Raw genomic sequence first — 18,841 nt, 5'->3', positions numbered from 1 at the left:
TGCCAAGAAGACCTAGCTGAAAGTGGAGCCTGAAGATACTATTTTTTTGTATCTATGTGCAGTGGGAGATAATCCTTTCCCCAGTTCCCCTCTATCTCTTTCCCCTGAAATATCATAATTGCTAATTAGGCAAAGAGTGGAAGAGGAAAGTCAGGCGCCACGAAGTGACTTGTGCCAGAATCCAAAGCAGATCAGTGTCTGAGCTGAGAATAGAGCTCAGTCTCCTGCCTCTCCATCAGAATCTCTTCCTTAGACTCCTCTGCCACCCTACAAGGTCTCCAGAAAATGTTGCATTTTTAACATGGTTTTACAAAACTCAAAAGTTTAGGAAACATAAATACTTAAAAGGTAGAAGGCTGTGTGAAATGCTTGAAATAACACTGTGTCTTAGGATATGGCTCCGCAGCACTCATTATCTTTTGTGCAGTGTTGTTAAAATCTTTGTTGAGAGAAGAGAAAAAAAATGAATAAGAAAAAGGATGTAAGTTGATTTCAAGGGTTCAGGTACCTCTCAAGCTTTTCAAGCATGTCATGCTGCTGTGACATCTCCTGAGAATAATAGTCCTGTTAAGTTCATACATTAGCATAAATGCATGAACGCTCCATGCATTCACCATGCGCACTGGCTTGTTGTGTCTCTTGGCCTTGTCAAAGGGATACAATTGCTTTACCATCACATTATTTTCTTAATAAGCTTTCCTTTCTAGTAGGACTTTTCTTTCTTTGCTATTGACTTGGATTGCAAATGATCACTATTTCTATGTTCTTCTGAACTAAATAGCTAAATGTAAGTTCCTATGGATATGAAAGAGGTTATGAGTCATAAAAACAAATATCTTAACTTCTCCTTGTGTAGGTTGTAATCCATTAAAGACATTCTTACTCCGGGTAGTTTAAGCTTGTACTTCTTTCCCATCAGAACTGACGAACTATAATTAATTGAAGTGTAATTTTGGTTCCAGCTTATCACACTATGAGACCTGTGGGTCTCAATGCGTTCATAATAATTTGATGTACAAAGATATTCCAGTTTACATCACCGACTCTCATTATTGTACTATGATGATAAAAAATAGAATAATTAGGATTGCAAGCCAGTCTTTTGGGGGTATTAGGGTAGTACAAGTAAAGGAAAGTTTCATGCTCTGAACTCTTCTCCCTGCCGGTTACCAAAGAACAGACTGCCAATTGCTGCAGGGTCTTCGTATTTCTGTATGGAGTTCTGGCCATTTTCAGCTCTCATGAGGATATAGTAAGAGTAGGCTGGTCTTAAACTGTCTTCCCACATGGTTAGCCCAGCCTACTGCAGAGTCTGTGTCTGGGAGATCACCACCTGTGTAGGCTTATCCCATGAATTCTCCTTGGGAAGGGGTGCCGAAGTGCTGAATCAGTTTGCTTGTCTAAGCCCCCTCTGTGTCACTCATGCTTCTTTTGGAGAGGCTAAGAAGGCCACCAAGAACTCCCCCATGGTCAGCACTGCAAAAACATGAGGAAGCAACAAGTGCTGTCCTGTGGAAGAAAGACAAAAGGCATGTCGCAAACAAGCAGAAAGCAATGGTGATGGTGCCTTGCTTGCTATCTGAATTTTAGGGGCAGTGACTATATTCAAGAGTGAGGAGAAAAATATGGATTGCTGATCCATCTTTCCTAAGAATCATAAGCATTATTAATTAGCCTGCACCTTTCTCAAAAGATAATTTTCAAATGTTCACTATGAAGACACAGGAAATAAGATGTTTCTTATGATGATGCAAAAGCTCATATTTCACCCCTTATTTCATACTGTTTGGGGAATTATTCAGATCAAATCTGAGGTTTTCAAATTTGTGGTTTTCCCACCAAACATGAGTCAAGACAGTTCCATGTTTTAAAAGACAAGTGTGAATTTGAGCAAGAATTACTTCAGGAAGAGCCTACAGCTGTGTTACACAGAAGACAAACTGCATTATCTTGGTGCATCCCTTTCTTATACAACTAGGAAGAGGACAGGCAGAGGCCACATTTCCCAGAGATGCAACAGAGGCTGGGTGGTTTGAGTCCAATCTGCCTGCTGCTGGAAACAGAAATATTTTCTGTTCCATCCTTTTCATTTGATAAGGAAGAGAGGAGTTGAATTTCCTATCACGAAAAACATATACTGCCCACCATGGTTCCTGAAGAAGTGCCCGGAAAATCAGTGATGCCTCTCTTGCTCTGCAAGTAGCAGCTGTTTAGTTCTGGCAGTGCTCAGAAGTCAGACATCTTCATCAGTACTGATCCATGCTAGATTAAATGACCTTGAGGTGAAAGACTGTGTCATGCCAGCACTTATAGTTTACTGATCTGTTTTTCCCATCTCCTATTTTCCTCACAGTATTCAATTTCTACAGTAAGAATATAGACATGATTAAAAACTACACACTAGCTGCTTCCAAGCACTATAAATGGCGTGATTTACAAATGTATCAGTACAAACACTATCTCATGCTGTTTGCAGCTAAATTCCCTGTTGCCTGAGCCATTAGTGGCAACGAAAATCAATGTCTCCTATAAGCTAAGGTTCCTCTTCAATTAACATGAGGGCATGAGATAAACAGATATGTAGCAAGTAGAGATATTCATAGCGGGAAGAATGTTCACAACTTCTGAGCAGGGAAGGGAGAATATTTTTAAAGCTATGTTGTCAACCAGGGAATTTGGCTTCTTAAGAATTCACAAGGATATACATGTGTATGTAGGTGTTTCAGTACCTTTGAGAATCTTTGAGAATCTTAGGGTGCTTTCAAAAAAGGCATCCAGTATCAAATATCTGTAACAATAATGATAAATATTGAGGCACAGAAAGTTGGGCAGTTTGAGTTCTCTACCTGCTCGTGACTTGCTATGTGACCCCCATCAGGCCTATGTGCCTCAGTCTTCTCCCCTCTAATATTCATTCAAGATTAATAAAAGCTAAATAAAGTTCATGAATCTTAACTGTTTTGCTCTAGCACTAAATTATGATCAGGTCACCTGCTAATGAAGATCCTACATGTATTACATCATTGTGTGAGATTTCAGTCAATGTTGATAAGCTTTGAGATTTTTAAGTGAATGACATTATTAAGCATACAAAATGTCTCCTCTGAGAAGTGCCTTAATGAGGATCATGCCACCCTCCGAGTCTTTCTAGAAGGCAAGAGTCATAATCCAGCATTTCTTCATTAAGCACAGGAATTACACAAATTCAGAGTGTCAGGGAAAGTCAGTCAGTCAGTCTCTGCTAATTTGATACCACTTAGTCTGTCTTACAATAAGATATTAACTATTTTTGAAAACAATCTGTTAAGAATTATTCCACCTCATGAAACTATTGCCTAAATGGCACCTACTATCAATACTCCTTTCCACTGCAACTTCTAATTATCCAGCATTTGACACTGGTATTAATAATGACTTAGAAACTGAAATAAGTCAATATGTTAGACAACACAGCTTACTTTGTGAAACTACAATGCTTTTTTTTTTTATTCTGAATACTTTGAACAAAAAGTTAATTCTCAAAAGAAGTACAGAGTTATGTAAATTGTAATTATTCCTGGTTATGCAGTAGTAAGCTGCTAAAGTTGGAGTTTTGCTTTGAGTCTGGTCTACTGTCCGTGAATGAAGAAGGTTTGGATTTCTTGATTTTGTGATTTTTTTTCAGTGCTCTTGTGTAAATGACTGTAATGCCACTGTTTTAGCAAAATGATACATTTTCTTGATTTCATTTAGGTATTAGGACTCAGTTTCTTTTGGAAGCTATTTTCCTCATCATATTTGGCATATATCTAAGGAATAGCATGGATGTAAACTCTGATTTTTTAAAATAATTTTCGAGGATGGAGGGTAAAATCCATATTGTTCCATACAGTTAGGCATGAGTTAATTGTGGTTTTTGGTAATACCTTCCAGTTTCACTTTTTTACTGATATTTTATTTTTTCTTCTTGAGAATGGCTGAAAAATTAGCCTCTAGAGTTCTAACAACATCTGACTTTCATTTGCCACTGTCACCTTTATCCATATTAATTCCTTCATCTTTTGCCTCTTGTATTTCATATATTAAAGCCATAAAACAGGAGACAGAAACATGGTTCAGAGACAACTCAGTTAAGATATATTTTAGTCTTATTTTTAGCCCTCTCTAAAGGTCAAGTTTTTTGTCTTTATTTTTATATTAAATGCATTGGCTTCCTTTTTTAAAAGACAGACATATTAACTGCTGCCTTATTTAAAATATAGACATTTTGCAAATATGAAATCATCTCTGTAGTTCTGCCAATAGCAGCTGTGCCAGGATGCCTGTCACAGATGCCTGCATTTCAAGTTCTGTGTTGGCTGGAGCCACACAGTGGGACAAAGCTTAAAATGCCCAAGGCAGCCACTGGCTCTTGAGTGTTTGGAATACCCCTGTGCTATGGTGCTGAGATTCATCTGAAAAGGATGCGCAAACTTTTCTTTATAGACTAAGGGCAGCTTATGTTATAGTGCTGGGTCTCAAGATGTTGAGCTTAATTTGCCTCATCAAGGACCGTTAGCAAGCTGGAAAGCCATTGTGTACAAATGACTTTCTCTCAGAAATGACAAGCTAACATTTTTATTACTGAAAATGTATGATGAAACTGCTACTTTTATGCTGATTCGTTCAATATTCTAGATCAGATGTCTGGACATTAGGAAAACAGCTCTCATCAGACACTGGAAAAGAAGAAATTAAGCTTGAGGTAGTTTTGTGGGGGTGGTGTTTATTTTTTTCCTGGTCCATGGCAATGGTAATGTCTTTTAATTTACATAGAAAATAGAGGCAAATAAATATACGTAGTTCATTTGTCCCTCAGCTCTTGCTATTTTTTCCACACTTGATATGTCTAGGGGTGAATTAACATTTTCAAAATAGTATGTTGTGATATCAGGAAGAATTGTCATATCTAGGGTACAACTTAATAGATCCATTATGAAAAAAAAGTGGGGTTTAGTTTAATTAAATTTTCCTAAGAACATGATGAGAAACACACAAACGCAATGCCAGAGCATGAACATTTAGAGAGAATAGTTCCTCAACAGGATCAGCAGGATCTTTTCTTTTACAGATCTCCTTTAATTTAAATACAACCCTTGAAACAGAACAGGTGCCAGCAACAGCCTGGGTCTCAAGGGACAGGAAGAGGACAGGGAAAGAGCCGGACGGAAAGAAGTCATCGAATTTAGGACAAGGTCAAAACAAAGCAAGTGTTCTTACTAAAAGAGCTTGACCACCCTTTTCTGAGGTTATATCCTGTTTCTTTTATTGTATTCTAAATCTTGTATTGTCAGCCACAGCCGCATGTAGGTACTGTGTATGACCTAGCTGTGCAACACACAGAGACATGTATTTGACAACTTTCTGGTAATGGAGCCATTAGCCTGTAACTTCAGTTTGGGAACAAAGGCATTAAGTACTTTAAAAAATTAAAAGACTACTAGTGAGAAACAAATCTTTCTGCTTATGAAGAAATAAATAGATAGGAAGTTACAGATGATTCAGTAGAGGAATGGGATGGCTGAGATACTGGCTAGTTGAAAGGTGGATTAAAGAGAATTGGCTTCACTGTCCACTGAACAAAGAGGCAGCAATTTTCCAGAAGCTCATAGGAATGAGATATCTTCACAAGTCTGCATTCTCTCTTCACCTCTTTTTATTCTAGCATAAAATATGTGTGTGATGCCAAAGAATGCTCACTTCTGAGTGCATCAATGTTACATTCTTAGTTTGGAAACCAGCAGTAGGGAGTAAAATGAGATAATTAGGATTGATACGTAGATCTTCTAAGGATTTTGCATCTACAGTAAATCTCTTTAACTGCTGTAATTATCAACATTTTACAGGTGGAAAAGGTCGCTTACAAATCTGGAGTAACTTGATGGTAGAGTCTAGAAAGCCAGGAATAGATCACAGTCCCTGAATTCACACAACAGTGATGTATTCCTGGTCTCTGCTTTTTTGGACATAGGCATGATCTTAATAAAGCATAGGAAAGTTGAGACAGATAGGTGATCTCTTTTATAATTGATTTAACTTTGTATATTGTCTATATTTGGTTTAAAGAGGTGGAAGGATGAGATACTTCATTATACCACTACAGAAATACTTCTGCTATTGTGATCATTATTAAAATATAATGGTGACAGTAATATGCCCCGATTTCCAACAGCGTCACATTTGCTTCATCCAGAAGGCACTCAGATACCAAGAACTGCAGAAATTGCTTAAAGAACCAAAAGAAAGATGAAGAATAGCAGAAGACAACTCCCACTGACTTTGTTGGAGCCCAGACTCTGACAGGCTGTTCTAAGCCTGAGGACCTATTACTTGAATATAACTTTGACACTTGAGGCAAAGAAATGATGACTGTAGGATTAACAAGCTCTAGACAATGGGGTAAGGGAAATATACAAAAAATAAGTATAGAGTTAGAAATTACTTGAAATTTTAAGCAAACTGGCAGGTTTTAGATAGAAGTATAATTATGCTAAACTTATAGTTAGCGACTTCCTGATTTGGTATTATGACATGATGCGGGTTTTGACAATCTACGTTCTGACTAGGTTATGTGATAGATTTTGTCTAAGCTTTTGTTTTATATGGTTTCCTTTATCAGATAGTCTAGCAAAATGTAAACACTTTCTCAAAGAGCCAGAGAGGGTATTTGAGCTGACTGTCTAGGTCTTTCCACTCAATTCTTTAAAAGTACAGAAACCTACATTTCAGGATAAATATTGATGAAAACTAAAACAAATGTGTGTGTGCCATGTTGTACTGATGAAGTACTTTGGAAGTAAAATCATAGGAGACAAATTAGTTAAAATGGATAGCAGGATATATCTTTCAGAAAATAAGAGTATAAGGGATATGTTTCACATGTTCTGCTTTGTCCTGCTTATACAATTTGAGGCCAGGATGATGGAGCACTATGTTTTTTAATCTGACCTACTATATATCCACTAAATTTTATGCAATTATCCCTTTGGTAAGTCTGATTACCTCTACCAGCATAAACTATATTTTCCAGAGATCTTGTTTTATTTGAAGATTTCAGGAGCAGAAGAAAACACAGCTTCCTTCTGTAATTTGTGCCAATGATTATTCACTCTCACTGATAAAATTTGTAATTTGAATTTGAGTGACTTCAGCTTTCGGACACTGACTCTCCTTATTCTTTTCCTCTACAAGATTAAAGGATCTTTTAGCTCCTGGTATTTTCCCCTATGAAGATACATACATGCAGTTATAAAATTGCGTCTCCTTCCTCTCAATAAGATAAGCGCCCTGACTTATTTTTATGCAATCCTTAAATCAGCTGGTGCGTTACTTCACTTTCACCAGTTTTTCAAGCTTGCCTTTAAAACCACATGTGCCAGATTCTCAGTCAATGTCTCAGGGCCAGTCAGGATGCTGCTGGAATTAAAACAAGCCCCTTGCTCCTCCTCATTGTCTTCCTCTGTCCTCCAAGACCCCTTGCCACGTTGGAGGGCTGCCTCAGGAGCTCTGAGCTTGCCTTTCTCCATCATGCTCTATGCTCTTCTACAGAGGTGTACCCAGAAGCAAGGAATCATTGAAGAGGATCATAGAATCATTAAGGTTACAAAAGATTTCTGAGATCATCAAGTCCAATGGTTGACCCATCACCACCATTCCCAGTAAACCATGTTCCTCAGTATCACATCTACATGTTTCTTGAACACCTCCAGGGATGGTGACTCCACTACTCTCCTGAACAACCTATTCCAATGCCTTACTTACCACTTTAAGAGAAGAAATCTTTCCTAATATCCAACCTGAACTTCCCCTGGCACAGCTTGAGGCCTTTCCCTCTCATCCTACCACTGTTAGCAGCGAGAAGAGGCTGACTCCCACCTTGCAACAACATCCTTTCAGGTAGCTGTAGGGAGCGATAAGGTCTCCCCTGAGCCTCCTCTTTTCCAGACTGAACAATCGCAGTTTCCTCAGCCGCTCCTCACAATACTCACGCTCCAGACCCCTCACCAGCTTTTTTGCCCTTCTGTGGACATGCTCCATGCTCTTAATGTCTTTCTTGTAGCGAGGGACCCATGGTCGGGCACATCCCTGTTCTCGGCTGCATCCCCTTCCACATGCCAGCTGACTAAGGCTACAAGGCCAGAGGAGCGCTGGCTCACAGCCCTTTGCAGGCCCCATCTCCCTGCTAAAGGACAAGCACATCCTTCTACTAGCTGCCGATCAACTCACAACGATATTAGATTTGCTCCTAAATAACAGATAAGGAGCGTCTTCATGACTTTACTGAACGCTTTGTTCCTCTGACTTGATGTTAGGCAACTGGTAGGTCACGCATTCAATACATGCTTTGTTTACACGGTTTAGTGCTCGCCTTCTTAATCCAATCCAAATTAAATGACTTATTAAGTCTAGGTGGCATTTAAGGGGCTTTAACAAAAGCCCCCTAGTTCCACTGCCCAAGGAGGAACACTCATGAAGCCATGCAGGACGCCACAGCATCCCCACAGGACAGCAATCCCGTGCCTGGTGACTGACTGCCTGGAGACTGGGGGGGACACGCTGGTGGCACGGGAAGCCGACAGGAGGGCAGCCTCAGGAACGCCGGTTGTGCCGCGGAGGGAACCCTCGCAGTTAGGGGACGAGGAGAGGCGGGAAGGCAGCGTCTGCGAAGGCTGCGACGGCGGCGGCGGCACAGAGCTGCCGGGCTGCCTCGGGGAGGCGGAGGGGTGTGACCGTCGGTGTGACCGCTGCATGGCACCGCCTCCCGCCGCTTCCCCTCCCTTTCCCTGCCCTCGCAGCCGCCAGGCACGGCTCTCCGCGGCGCGGTGTGGCGAGACCGCGAGCCGAAGCTCCGCGCCATGCCGGCAGCCGCGCCGCCCCCGCTGCACCCCGCGGCGGGCTGCTGCTGTCCCTACGGACACTGCGCGGGTGAGTGCCCTTCCCGCTTCGCCACAGCCCGCGAGGGTCGTGTGGGGAGGCGGGGGAGCGCGGCAGCAGCTGCAGGGTGTTGGTGGTGGGCTTGGAAGTCGCCCCTGCGGGCTCCGTGTGGGCTCCGCGGGGACTCGGAGGGTGTAGAGGGTCGGGGTGTCCCATGTTGGGGTGCTGCGGCGTGAGGCAGCCGAGCCGCCCCGGGAGAGCGCCGGCTGCGTCCCCTTGTGTGGCGGGATCGGTTGTGTTCGCTCTTCTTTAATAACAGATCCAGTATTTATAGGAGACCTGCCCCTTTACTTTCCCCAGCCTCAATTTCTGCCTTTCTCAGGGGACGCACAGTAAACACTGTCCGTCAATCTGGCCGGGCTGCTGGTTTGGGCTGGTGGAACTGTTTTCAGGTTGTGAGATGCTGAGCTTGCAATAACCCCATAAACCAGAACTTCTGCACTGTGTACTGAAAAGTTTATTATAAGACAAAACCTGGAGATAAAAGGCAAACCTAACAACAGTATAACCAAACTTCAGCTTCTTCCTCTGAGCATTTTAGAATCTATTTTGTGAGGGAGCAATCTAAAGAGTTTATTACTGAATCTGGTAGTGCATCTTGCATGCTTTTGCTTAGGGCTTTATGTAGAAATAAAAACATATGCATGTGCTTGGTTGCATGTGTTTGTTTTTTTTTTCCCACTTCCTTTTTATCTTTTTATTCAACTCCCCTTTTTCCTCTTGGCATGTTTTTTATGTATTTGAGATGCAGTTTTGACTCTTGAAATGTTGAGAACCAGCAGAGGCTCACAGAACAGCAAGTGCAACAAAGCTTACAGAACATGTTACAGCTGCTTTATGTGGTGCCATTGCAGTTATTACAGCAACTCTGTGACAGTCTTCTGAAGAGGTAGCTGTGTTCTACAGCTAAGGAAGCTATCCTGTGGCTCTTTGGGTAGAACTGATCTCACAGTTTCTTTCTTGAGGTGCAGAGGGTGTGGATCTACCAAAATGGCACAATACTTGCCATGAAGATGTTTGTAGGATGCTAGGACATCTCCACTGAGACCTAGCTTCTGGTCCATCTGTGGTTCATTAACCTGAATTGGTTAATTGGGCTTAAACTGTCAGCGGAGATAACTTGGTTTTAATTCAGCTTACTGGCAGCTGTTCAAGACTCTGAATTTGAGCTGTGCAGGAGTTACTTTCTATTGTTGGTTGTTTTTCAAGTTAATTACCTTAGGCATGGTAGACTAGATTTTGAATATATCTTTAGCAGGGACCCTAGACACCTTGTAATGTCTGCCCTGCTGCTTTTTCTAGTCGCATTCTGCAGAGCTTCACTTTTTTGGCATCTGCGGGGCTTTCAGCACGTGGTGACGAAGGGAAGTTGTGTGGGATTCATTTCCCCATTTCTCAGATCACTAAGCTCCGTGTGTTTTCTACAGAAACACATACAGTTTTGTAGAAACCAAGGAAGCTGGTGGTCCTTCCTTCTTTTCCAACAGTTCTGGGGCTAATTGACTCGATTTCTGTTGCTGCTTTTGCCTTTTGCTTTGACTCGATTCCTAAGCATTTAAAAACATTTAAAGCTGGTGTTGTATAGATTTTCTTGTACATGCAATTAGCATGAGAACATTATGGTGACTAGCAGTCTCACTTAGCTCTGTTCCTGCTCTTACTGAAGATAATGTGGATCTTTTAATTAGCTTCAGTGTAACTGGGATCAGAGCTGAGAACATGGTGGTTGAAAGAAGTGAATGTGACATTTCTCTTATTATAAAGGCATACTGTTTTCCAGGCTTTTCTTGTTCTCAGAGTTTGTGCTCTGTCCTTCTGGAGAATGTCCATCAGATACTAGAAATGCTAACCAAAAGACAGGATTGCTGCTCCCTCAGTTGGTTCTAATGTAAATTTGAGGTTTTGGTAGTATTTGCAAATTATCTCACAGTAATTTACCATCATTGCAAATGAAAGTCAGGTGCATTTACCAGCTTCCCCCTGTTAGTAGTGTAACTTACTTGTCTAATTGTTGTAAGGAGTGCAAAACAATTGCCAGTGTCATATTCTTAGAAGAAACTCTCAGTAATCATTCTGAAAATGCTATCTCCTATCACTGCTGATAGCCTGCACATAAACTCAGATTTCTTTTTTTAAGTTTTCTTGTCACCTCAAATGATATAGCAAATAAAAATGCTGAGAAATGCTTAGTGATGTGAAAATCCTGATCTTTCTGCTTGTCATCATCTTTGTAAGTATAATTAGCGCAGGCCTGAGATTTTTGCCTGACAAACCCAATTTCTTTTAGAAGTATTGCAAAACCATTTGTTTTGCAATGTTTACATCAGTATATGACTCTCCTTTGAAAACATGGTTCTGTGATAATGAGGTAGGGAATTCTACATTTATATGTGAGTTAACCTCTCCTGAAAGTGCTGGATTTTCAAGGAAAAAAATGGGTAAATCACCCTTCTGTAAATCAGATGGAGAATCAGACTCTGGCAGGTCTTTCCTTTAGTTATGCAACAAAGTTATGGGTAATAAAGGATCTAGAAGCCTAATTAAACCCTCAGTGACACCTCTGCAAGCTCTCTTTTTTTCCACTGGGTTTGCTCAGTTGCAACTGATTAGTCATCAAGTTGAAATTTAGGAAGCAATGGAAGTGAAATCCCACACTAAAAGAAACAGATTCCTGCTCCTTCGACTGAAACAATGTTGGCTAACAGGATTAAAAAGCAGTGAAAACTTACTTGTGATGGAACAGCAACAATGAATTAGAAATATGAGTGCTGCTCCAAAAGGAATGCCTCCCATTTTATTGCATTGGCCCGTGGTGTCAGAGGCAGATGTTGGTGGTATGGCAGTAGGGGTTGAACCTTCCCACCAATATCCCGTTACATGTTGTTGCCATGTGAAAGATGGCAGCAGAGGGGCAGTCTGACCAAATGGCGTCTCACGTGGAAGCACATAAGAAGCAAAGGTGTATCATTGAATTCCTCCACGTGGAAAAAAAAAGGGCACCCGCTGACATTCATTGGCACTTGCTGAATGTTTATGGAGACAAACCAGTGGATGTGGCGGTGGGTGGTGTGGTTCAGCGGTGGTGACAATGACAGTGGGTCATCTCTGCTGGTGCAGATGTTTATAAGCGTGGCATGTGGGCTCTTGCTCATTGCTGGTGAAAACGCATAGCTGATGGTGATGACAATGTTGAAAAATACAGCTTTGTAGCTGAGAATTTGCTCTATCAAATAGTGTTATTGTGCTCCTTGTATATGTTGTAGTTTCCATGGAAATAAACAGGAGGCATTACTTTCGGAGCAACCCATTAGAGATCAAGAGCATCAGTGTGGAAATGAAACTGCCTGTGCATTGAGCCTTGAGAAACAGATGGAGGATTTTTCCAGATGGATCCTGGCAAACCTTGCAGTTGTGTAAGATGCTTTTGTTTCCATGTCAGTTCTGTCCTCTCATGGTGGAAGGTCCTGGACTGCAGAGCTCGCTTCCCTGGTTACTGGGGCAGACCCTAAACCTGTCAAACTCCAGAAAGCAGGCGAGACTGTTCCCAATAAAATACACTGCCTGTCATCTTTGGAAAAAAAATAATAAATGAGCAGTTTCATAATGTTCTTTTTTTGGTATTATGCAGGGTTATAAGTTAAAATGAGCTTCATGTATCTGAAAGCATTGATTCATTTCACGTGTGGTGCACTTAGACTTTACAGATTATGCATTTGTATACTTCTTTAAAGGACTTTATGCTCACTTTTTTAATTTTCTACCCTTAAAATGTCAGAAAGAATAGGTAATGAAAGTGGAGTTCTACTCTAAAAAAAACCCATAAAAATGATGGCACTTGTGACTCATTACCAGACTACATGTAATCTTTACCTTCATCTGCTGATCTGGGTGATTCAGCTCAGTTTAACACTAACATGGCAATAGCCATCTGTGTTTGCTGTAAATATTTTATTTTTTTTAATTACAAATGGCTTGGTTTAGAAAATCTCAAACAGTGTGGCGGGGCTGCTGAGGGCCTGCAGGGGGAGCAGATGAGCGGCCAGGAGGGTAATTTTTGCCCAAGCACCATTGACAGATGGGGAAAGGGAGTGTAAAACCATCAGGGCAGATCTGGCTGCCCCGCAGCGGTCTCAGTCTCTGGGGGGAGCCAGATGGGAGAGGAACAGGGCAGACTACAAAGAGACTCTGGACATTTAGCAGAAGTGCGGGGAAAATAAAAAAGAGGAAAGGAAAACTCTGGAGTTTATCTTCTTGGAGGAGAAAGAAGGAAGGATGGCTGTTAAATGTCACTTATCCCTCATGATTCCCAAATACAGTAAATACGGTCACATGCTCCTGCATGCTGAGCCTCCTACATGTGTTCCACTGCAGGTTGGCACCCACGCTGGGTTGTGGGTGACACAGAGGCAGCATCAGTCCTCAGAATGGAAGAATCCAGAGATCGCGTAGCTACAGCAAGAGATCCAGGGTGGGTAACCCTCAGGCTTCCTCCCTTGGCCATAGCGCAGCTGGCTGCAAGATTCTTCACCCAGGCTGTCCCACCAGACAGTCGTTCCCATCTGACATGCACCCTTGCTACATCTGCCTGCTTTTTGGGTGCTGTGTTACGCTGTCCCAAAACTGGTAGTGGAAGGAGAGAGAGAAATGAACAGGGAGAAGGGAGTAGACTAAATATGTGGAAGAATGAGACTGGGCATTTTGGGGACTGAAAGATTTGGAGATCTCTAGCTTCTGGTTTGTGTGGCATAATGTTTATTTCATTCTTAAAATCAAAAGCTTGCTCGGTGCCTGCTTAGGGCTTATGAGATCAGGGGGTGGGCACACAGGTGTGTGTCTTCCACTCTTTTGTACTCCAGGATCAGTTCTAAGGATGTTTTCTTTCCTCACAGCTGACACTTTAGCTATCACTTAATGGGACCAGACATAATTTGCCCAGGAGAAACTTTAGTTCTGTTGGTGACGTGTGGGAAAGAAGGAACCCGACTTGACACACAGCTGAGTTTGCAGGGCTGACAGTTAAAGAAAAAATAATACTGCATGCAAAGTTAAGCACGCTTGATGTGAAATCGTGAAATACAATGAACTTGGAAGCCCATCATACTAATTTTATAGGATCTTTTAGGGCTAAAACTGTATATTTATGAGTCAGATATATTATTCTGCTTTGTTTGTCCTTTTTGTAGATAAGCTCAGATTAGTTTTTCTTCAGTGAACTTAGAACGCTGCCTGAGCTGCTGGGGAATTTCACTTTTCTACAGATTGGGTTAGACTGGGTCAGCAGTTATCTCTGTTAAGCTACTACAAACCGAACAGGAATGTGCTGGCATGAGTATGATTGGAAATGCCCACTAGGGTAGTAGAAGTGATGTTATAGAAATTAAACCAAATTTCTTTTTTGTTTGTGATGGTATTATAACTGCTCTTGAAAGTGTCCAGTTGATAAGGAGTATCTGGAAGATTGAATGTGGTTTTGTTTTCCTGCTGCACCAATAGCTAATACAGATTGGAATACATGCAAACAGCATGATGGATTGATTCCTGTTGTCAGCTGATAAAATACACTTTGCCTAAAAATATTTAGACTGTGCTTACTTTATTTGATTTTGTAGATCATGTTTATGATCCAGTATGATTTACAGTAATATTCTGTCGCGTGGTATGTTTTAGAACTGTCTTACCATCAAAGATATTCTGAACGTGGATTATTGCTCAGTATACTTCTACCAGGCCAGGTACTTAGAACCTAACATTATTCAGGTTACAAAGTGAAGCCTTTATGACTATTGATGAGTGGCGCTGCCACCTACTTCTGTTTCTGTGCATTATGGTATAACCATTAATTAAATTATCAGATGCTGCTTCTTTCCCCAGGGTCTCTGGCTCCATCAGTGCATAGGATGGACAAAGCTTAAATAACGAGCATCTGCTCACAGTTTACCCTGGCTGTTCATGCCTATCATTGCATGCTTTTTGAACCCTGCTCTTAGTACTGGCTTATTAACATGTAGGCTTTTCTGTTATGGTTATTTCTACAGCAGCAAGTGTGGATTAATGTCTTTGTGAAAACTCTAAAGGGAGGACATTCACTGCATTTTGTTCAGTGGAAGTCAATATACAAATAAATGAAGTGGAAAAATTCTTTAACATGGGCAGAAATATCACGCGAGATGCACAGGCCAAGGATTTGGGGATGGCTTAGTGTTACATATGTTTTTGTTATATTACTTAGTGTCTGATGTACAGCTTCCAGCCAAATTCCCTTGCAAGTATGGGCACTGAGCAGTTCTGCAGATCAGGTCTCAGGATGTTGTTTTGGTCACCAGAATATAATCCACTCTGAAAAAGCTAGATTAAGTTAGTGTCTCTGAAACTCTGTGGAATTGCTTGAGACGCTGCCCAGTTCTCCAGGCCTGTGCTCTCTTAGGCAGTGTAACTCTTCTTCCTGTATTCTTCACTTCTTTTCAACTCCTGAAATTGCAGAGGTTAAGTTTCTATAGAGAACTCTTTTTGGCCACACAGTCCTGATTCCGGTTTGTCTATAAAAGAGTGAAATGGCAACAGAAAAAGGTAGATATCCAGAACTGCAGAGAAGCAGGCCAAGGGTGTGTGGATGGTTCTGTTACAGCTCCCAGTCCTGTCCGTTTGCCAAAGTTCAGCACCCAGCCTGACTTCCCAGCCTGCTCATATTCTCACCCTCGTGTTTTATTGCATCTGAATTACAATCTCCATCTGCTTTCACTAGGTCACCAAAGTTCCCAGAAATTGCTGTTAGGCAGGATCTAGCTATAGACCTATTTGCCACGTTCCCTGTAGCCTATCCCGGTCCCCACTTGTGACTTCTTGGTCCTCTCTTTTCTCTTATCCTCCCATCCCAAATCTCTGCTAGGTTTCTTTTTTCAGCTACGTGCATGCTGTCTTCTAAACAGTAATGTCAGAAGAGCAAGGCCCTGTTTAGGTCCTTTCCTTATTCCCAGTCTTCTTGTTCTCTCCCTACAAGCTCTGTGTTCCATTCCCTTTTGTCTTTTTTCTGCATTCTTTCCCGGTCAGCTTTCATTTTTAACCCGTTTTCCAGGCCTCTTTATCCCATGTTTCACAAGTAATTCCTGATCCTGCTAGGGCTGAAGCATACTTGAGTCCTGAAGGCCCACCATAGACCTGAGCGGTGTGAGCCCTTAGAGCTTACTTAGCAGTCAGCTGGGATTGTCCTGCGATCTTTAACACCATCTCTATCCAAACCTTGTGAATTTTGACTTCCTTTTTCTGCGTAGGATGTTATTTGTTCAAAACTGACACAGGATGACTACCTTTCATTGTTGCTGTAATAAATTCCCGACTCAGACAAAATCTCGTCCTTAAAATTCTGTGAAGCCTGGCAGAGAGGCACGGTGATCAGAAGGGCAGAAAAGACAGGGCACTACAGCTACAGCGATTTAGAGGAAAAAAAAAAAACCCACCATGTCTCCAATTGTAGGGCTGTAAATAATGCCCATGTAAAATTTACTTGCTGTAAAAGGATGCCTGTGATCGTATTTTGTTTCCATGTTACTAATTTAGTACCTTGAGACTTGTCATACTACTACTTCAGTCTCAGACACTAATGGTGTACACTAGCCCTGAAAGTTGCAACATTTAATAATTTACAGCAAGAAGAGGAGCTCAAGATAGCATGCTTCCAGAGCATCTGGCTGCTGATGCACACTGGTAACCTGTGTGAACTGCATACTTGGCTGCTCCGAGTTAAAGGTTGGAGAGATTCTTTCACTCCCAACTGCTTTGAGATGCTTCTTAATGCTTTGGCATCAGTGAAGAGTCGGGTTCAGATTAAGATTGTTCAACCACCCTGGTGTCTTTGTTTTGTATGCCTTCAATAGGAATTTCTGGAGTCTAAGGAAAAGACAGTTTAGTGCTATTCTTTCACTTCATCTTTGAAACAATATCTCAGGTAGGCTATTTTGGGACCAATACATCCAAACTACTCCCAGTAACACAGTTTCTGTCATGTGCAACTTTACTTGTGTGAGTAATCCTCATAACCTTTCAGGGAGCTTTCATGAGGGAAGACTCTCATGTTGATCCAAAGCCATCAAAATAAATTACAGGGCTTAAGTAGCAACGTTTTACTCACAGAAAGTGGTGCCATAACTCAATCCTACCTCAGTGTTTCTTTCTATTTTAAATTGTGTTGTAATACTCCTTGTGAAAATTTAATTGCACAGCAACCTGTGTCTTGATAGCAGAATTAGCTGTTGGGTGAACCATTCAGTTAATTACTGAAACTGCGATCTCCAACTGGAGAGCCAAGAAGGAATGTAAGATGAGTGGAAATATTTTAATTAATGAACAAAACTTAGACTAGTCAAGGGAAGGGATAACTATTGAAGGGCAAATAGCAGCAATAAATTTTTAATTGCCATGATTGGTGACCTCTGGCAAACTCTGCTACACGCATCATTCAGAGCTTAAGTGAACCAAGCCCCTACAAGGAAGGGTCTTTTAGAGGAAGTTTTGTGCTTTTCCATCCTATACTTCACTCCCACCTTCCACTCCCATTAGAATTGACTATGACTTTTGCAAATGAGTTTTGAATTGGCTTTCATAAATGAACCCCAGAGGCTACGCTCCATGCAACAACCAGCATTTGCTCCAGGAAGCGCTTATGCTGCAGACGACAGATGGCTGAACTCTTTCTGCCACGTACTTGGGTCCTCAAATCCCTCTGTCTCATCCTCCCTGCTTCTCTAAGGACTTGATGTGATCAGTTTACCCCACAAGACCATTGTGTCGCCTTCATCTGGAATGCTGTATTGCTCTGAGCCCTAGTTTTCTTTTCTCGGTACCCATGTGGATGGCTTAGGTGGAACAAACAGTGCTTCTGCCCTTCCAGCAGCTGCCTTAGCCCTTCTGCTCCCCAGCTCTCTGCCTTCATCTTCTGTATCACCCGATTATTTAATACTTAGTGGTACACAAGTGTATACAGTTTAAAAAAAAAAAAACACCACATATGCATGCATTTGTGTGTATAAAATATACATCTTTCTTATAAATTTTAATAACCATTAGCTCTCCCAAAGACAATGAAAGGGAAAACAAGTTTTATTCTCTGATGTATCAGTTGCCAGCACTCAGGCTCATTGAAGTGTGTTTCTAATCCCACCTCCTTCTTCCTTACTCTCCCACTTCTGTATAAATATAGAAATGAGGTTTCAAAGCAATATGATTGGAAGCTTTAGGATTCATTTAAGATATTCGAAGGCTTTCTAGAAATGCTTGTTGTTGCTTTGTGGTGTTCTTTCCTGAAAGACTGGGGCTTGCATCATATTAGTTAAATTAAAATTTGCTTAACTAGAAAATGAATAAAATGCATTGCTATAACAGGCAATTGAAATTATTTTTTAGTTTATGTAATATATGGATTAGTCATTGCAACCACTTTGACAAAGTTTGGCACTTCCCACTTTCCTCAGGAAACAGTAGGAGATAACTGTGTTTGTTTAGGCATTCATGTAACTTTTTTTTTTTCCTGTTAGAAAAAGATGTGATATTATTCTTACTCCTTAAACGAGTATATTTTTTTTTAACTTATGATTTGTGTCAAGCTGTTTTGGCTAGGAATGAAGGCAGTATAAAAAGTACAAAAACATGTTCCTGGATTGTTCGTTTTAATTGAATGAAACTGCTCCTATTCCATTAGTAATAGAATAAAAAATAAATGTGGTTTCCATTTAAAGCTTAGCTGACTTAGTGAAGAGAGGGGTCATTATTGATGTAATTGAGACAATCAACAGTGTAGCCAGGCACTTAAAATGAATGGTTTGCAAAAGGTGTGGTAATGGTAGCATAGCTAGGAGAAACATAATCTGTGGGGAAAGTCGTTATTAGTGCAGCATTG

General features: G+C 41.1%; 1 protein-coding gene across 2 annotated transcripts in view; it reads left to right on the top strand.

The window, feature by feature from the left end:
- DCLK3 (doublecortin like kinase 3) overlaps positions 8,788-18,841 on the top strand; it is a 28,586-nt gene continuing 18,532 nt past the window's right edge. Inside the window, exons 1-2 of one of the 2 annotated variants that reach the window (XM_021387567.1) lie at positions 8,789-8,943; positions 12,216-12,365. Coding sequence is in view for 1 of the 2 variants with exons in the window: in XM_021387566.1 (XP_021243241.1) it covers positions 8,874-8,943 (70 nt within the window). In the remaining variant the exon portion in view is untranslated. Of the gene's footprint in view, positions 8,944-12,215; positions 12,366-18,841 lie in introns of both variants that reach the window. The other variant, XM_021387566.1, reaches the window with a different exon arrangement.

Source organism: Numida meleagris, chromosome 2 (assembly GCF_002078875.1).
Source record: "Numida meleagris isolate 19003 breed g44 Domestic line chromosome 2, NumMel1.0, whole genome shotgun sequence".
NCBI lineage: Eukaryota > Metazoa > Chordata > Aves > Galliformes > Numididae > Numida > Numida meleagris.
The sequence above is the reverse complement of the archived record's forward strand: the minus strand, read 5'-3'. Positions and strand labels throughout refer to the sequence as shown.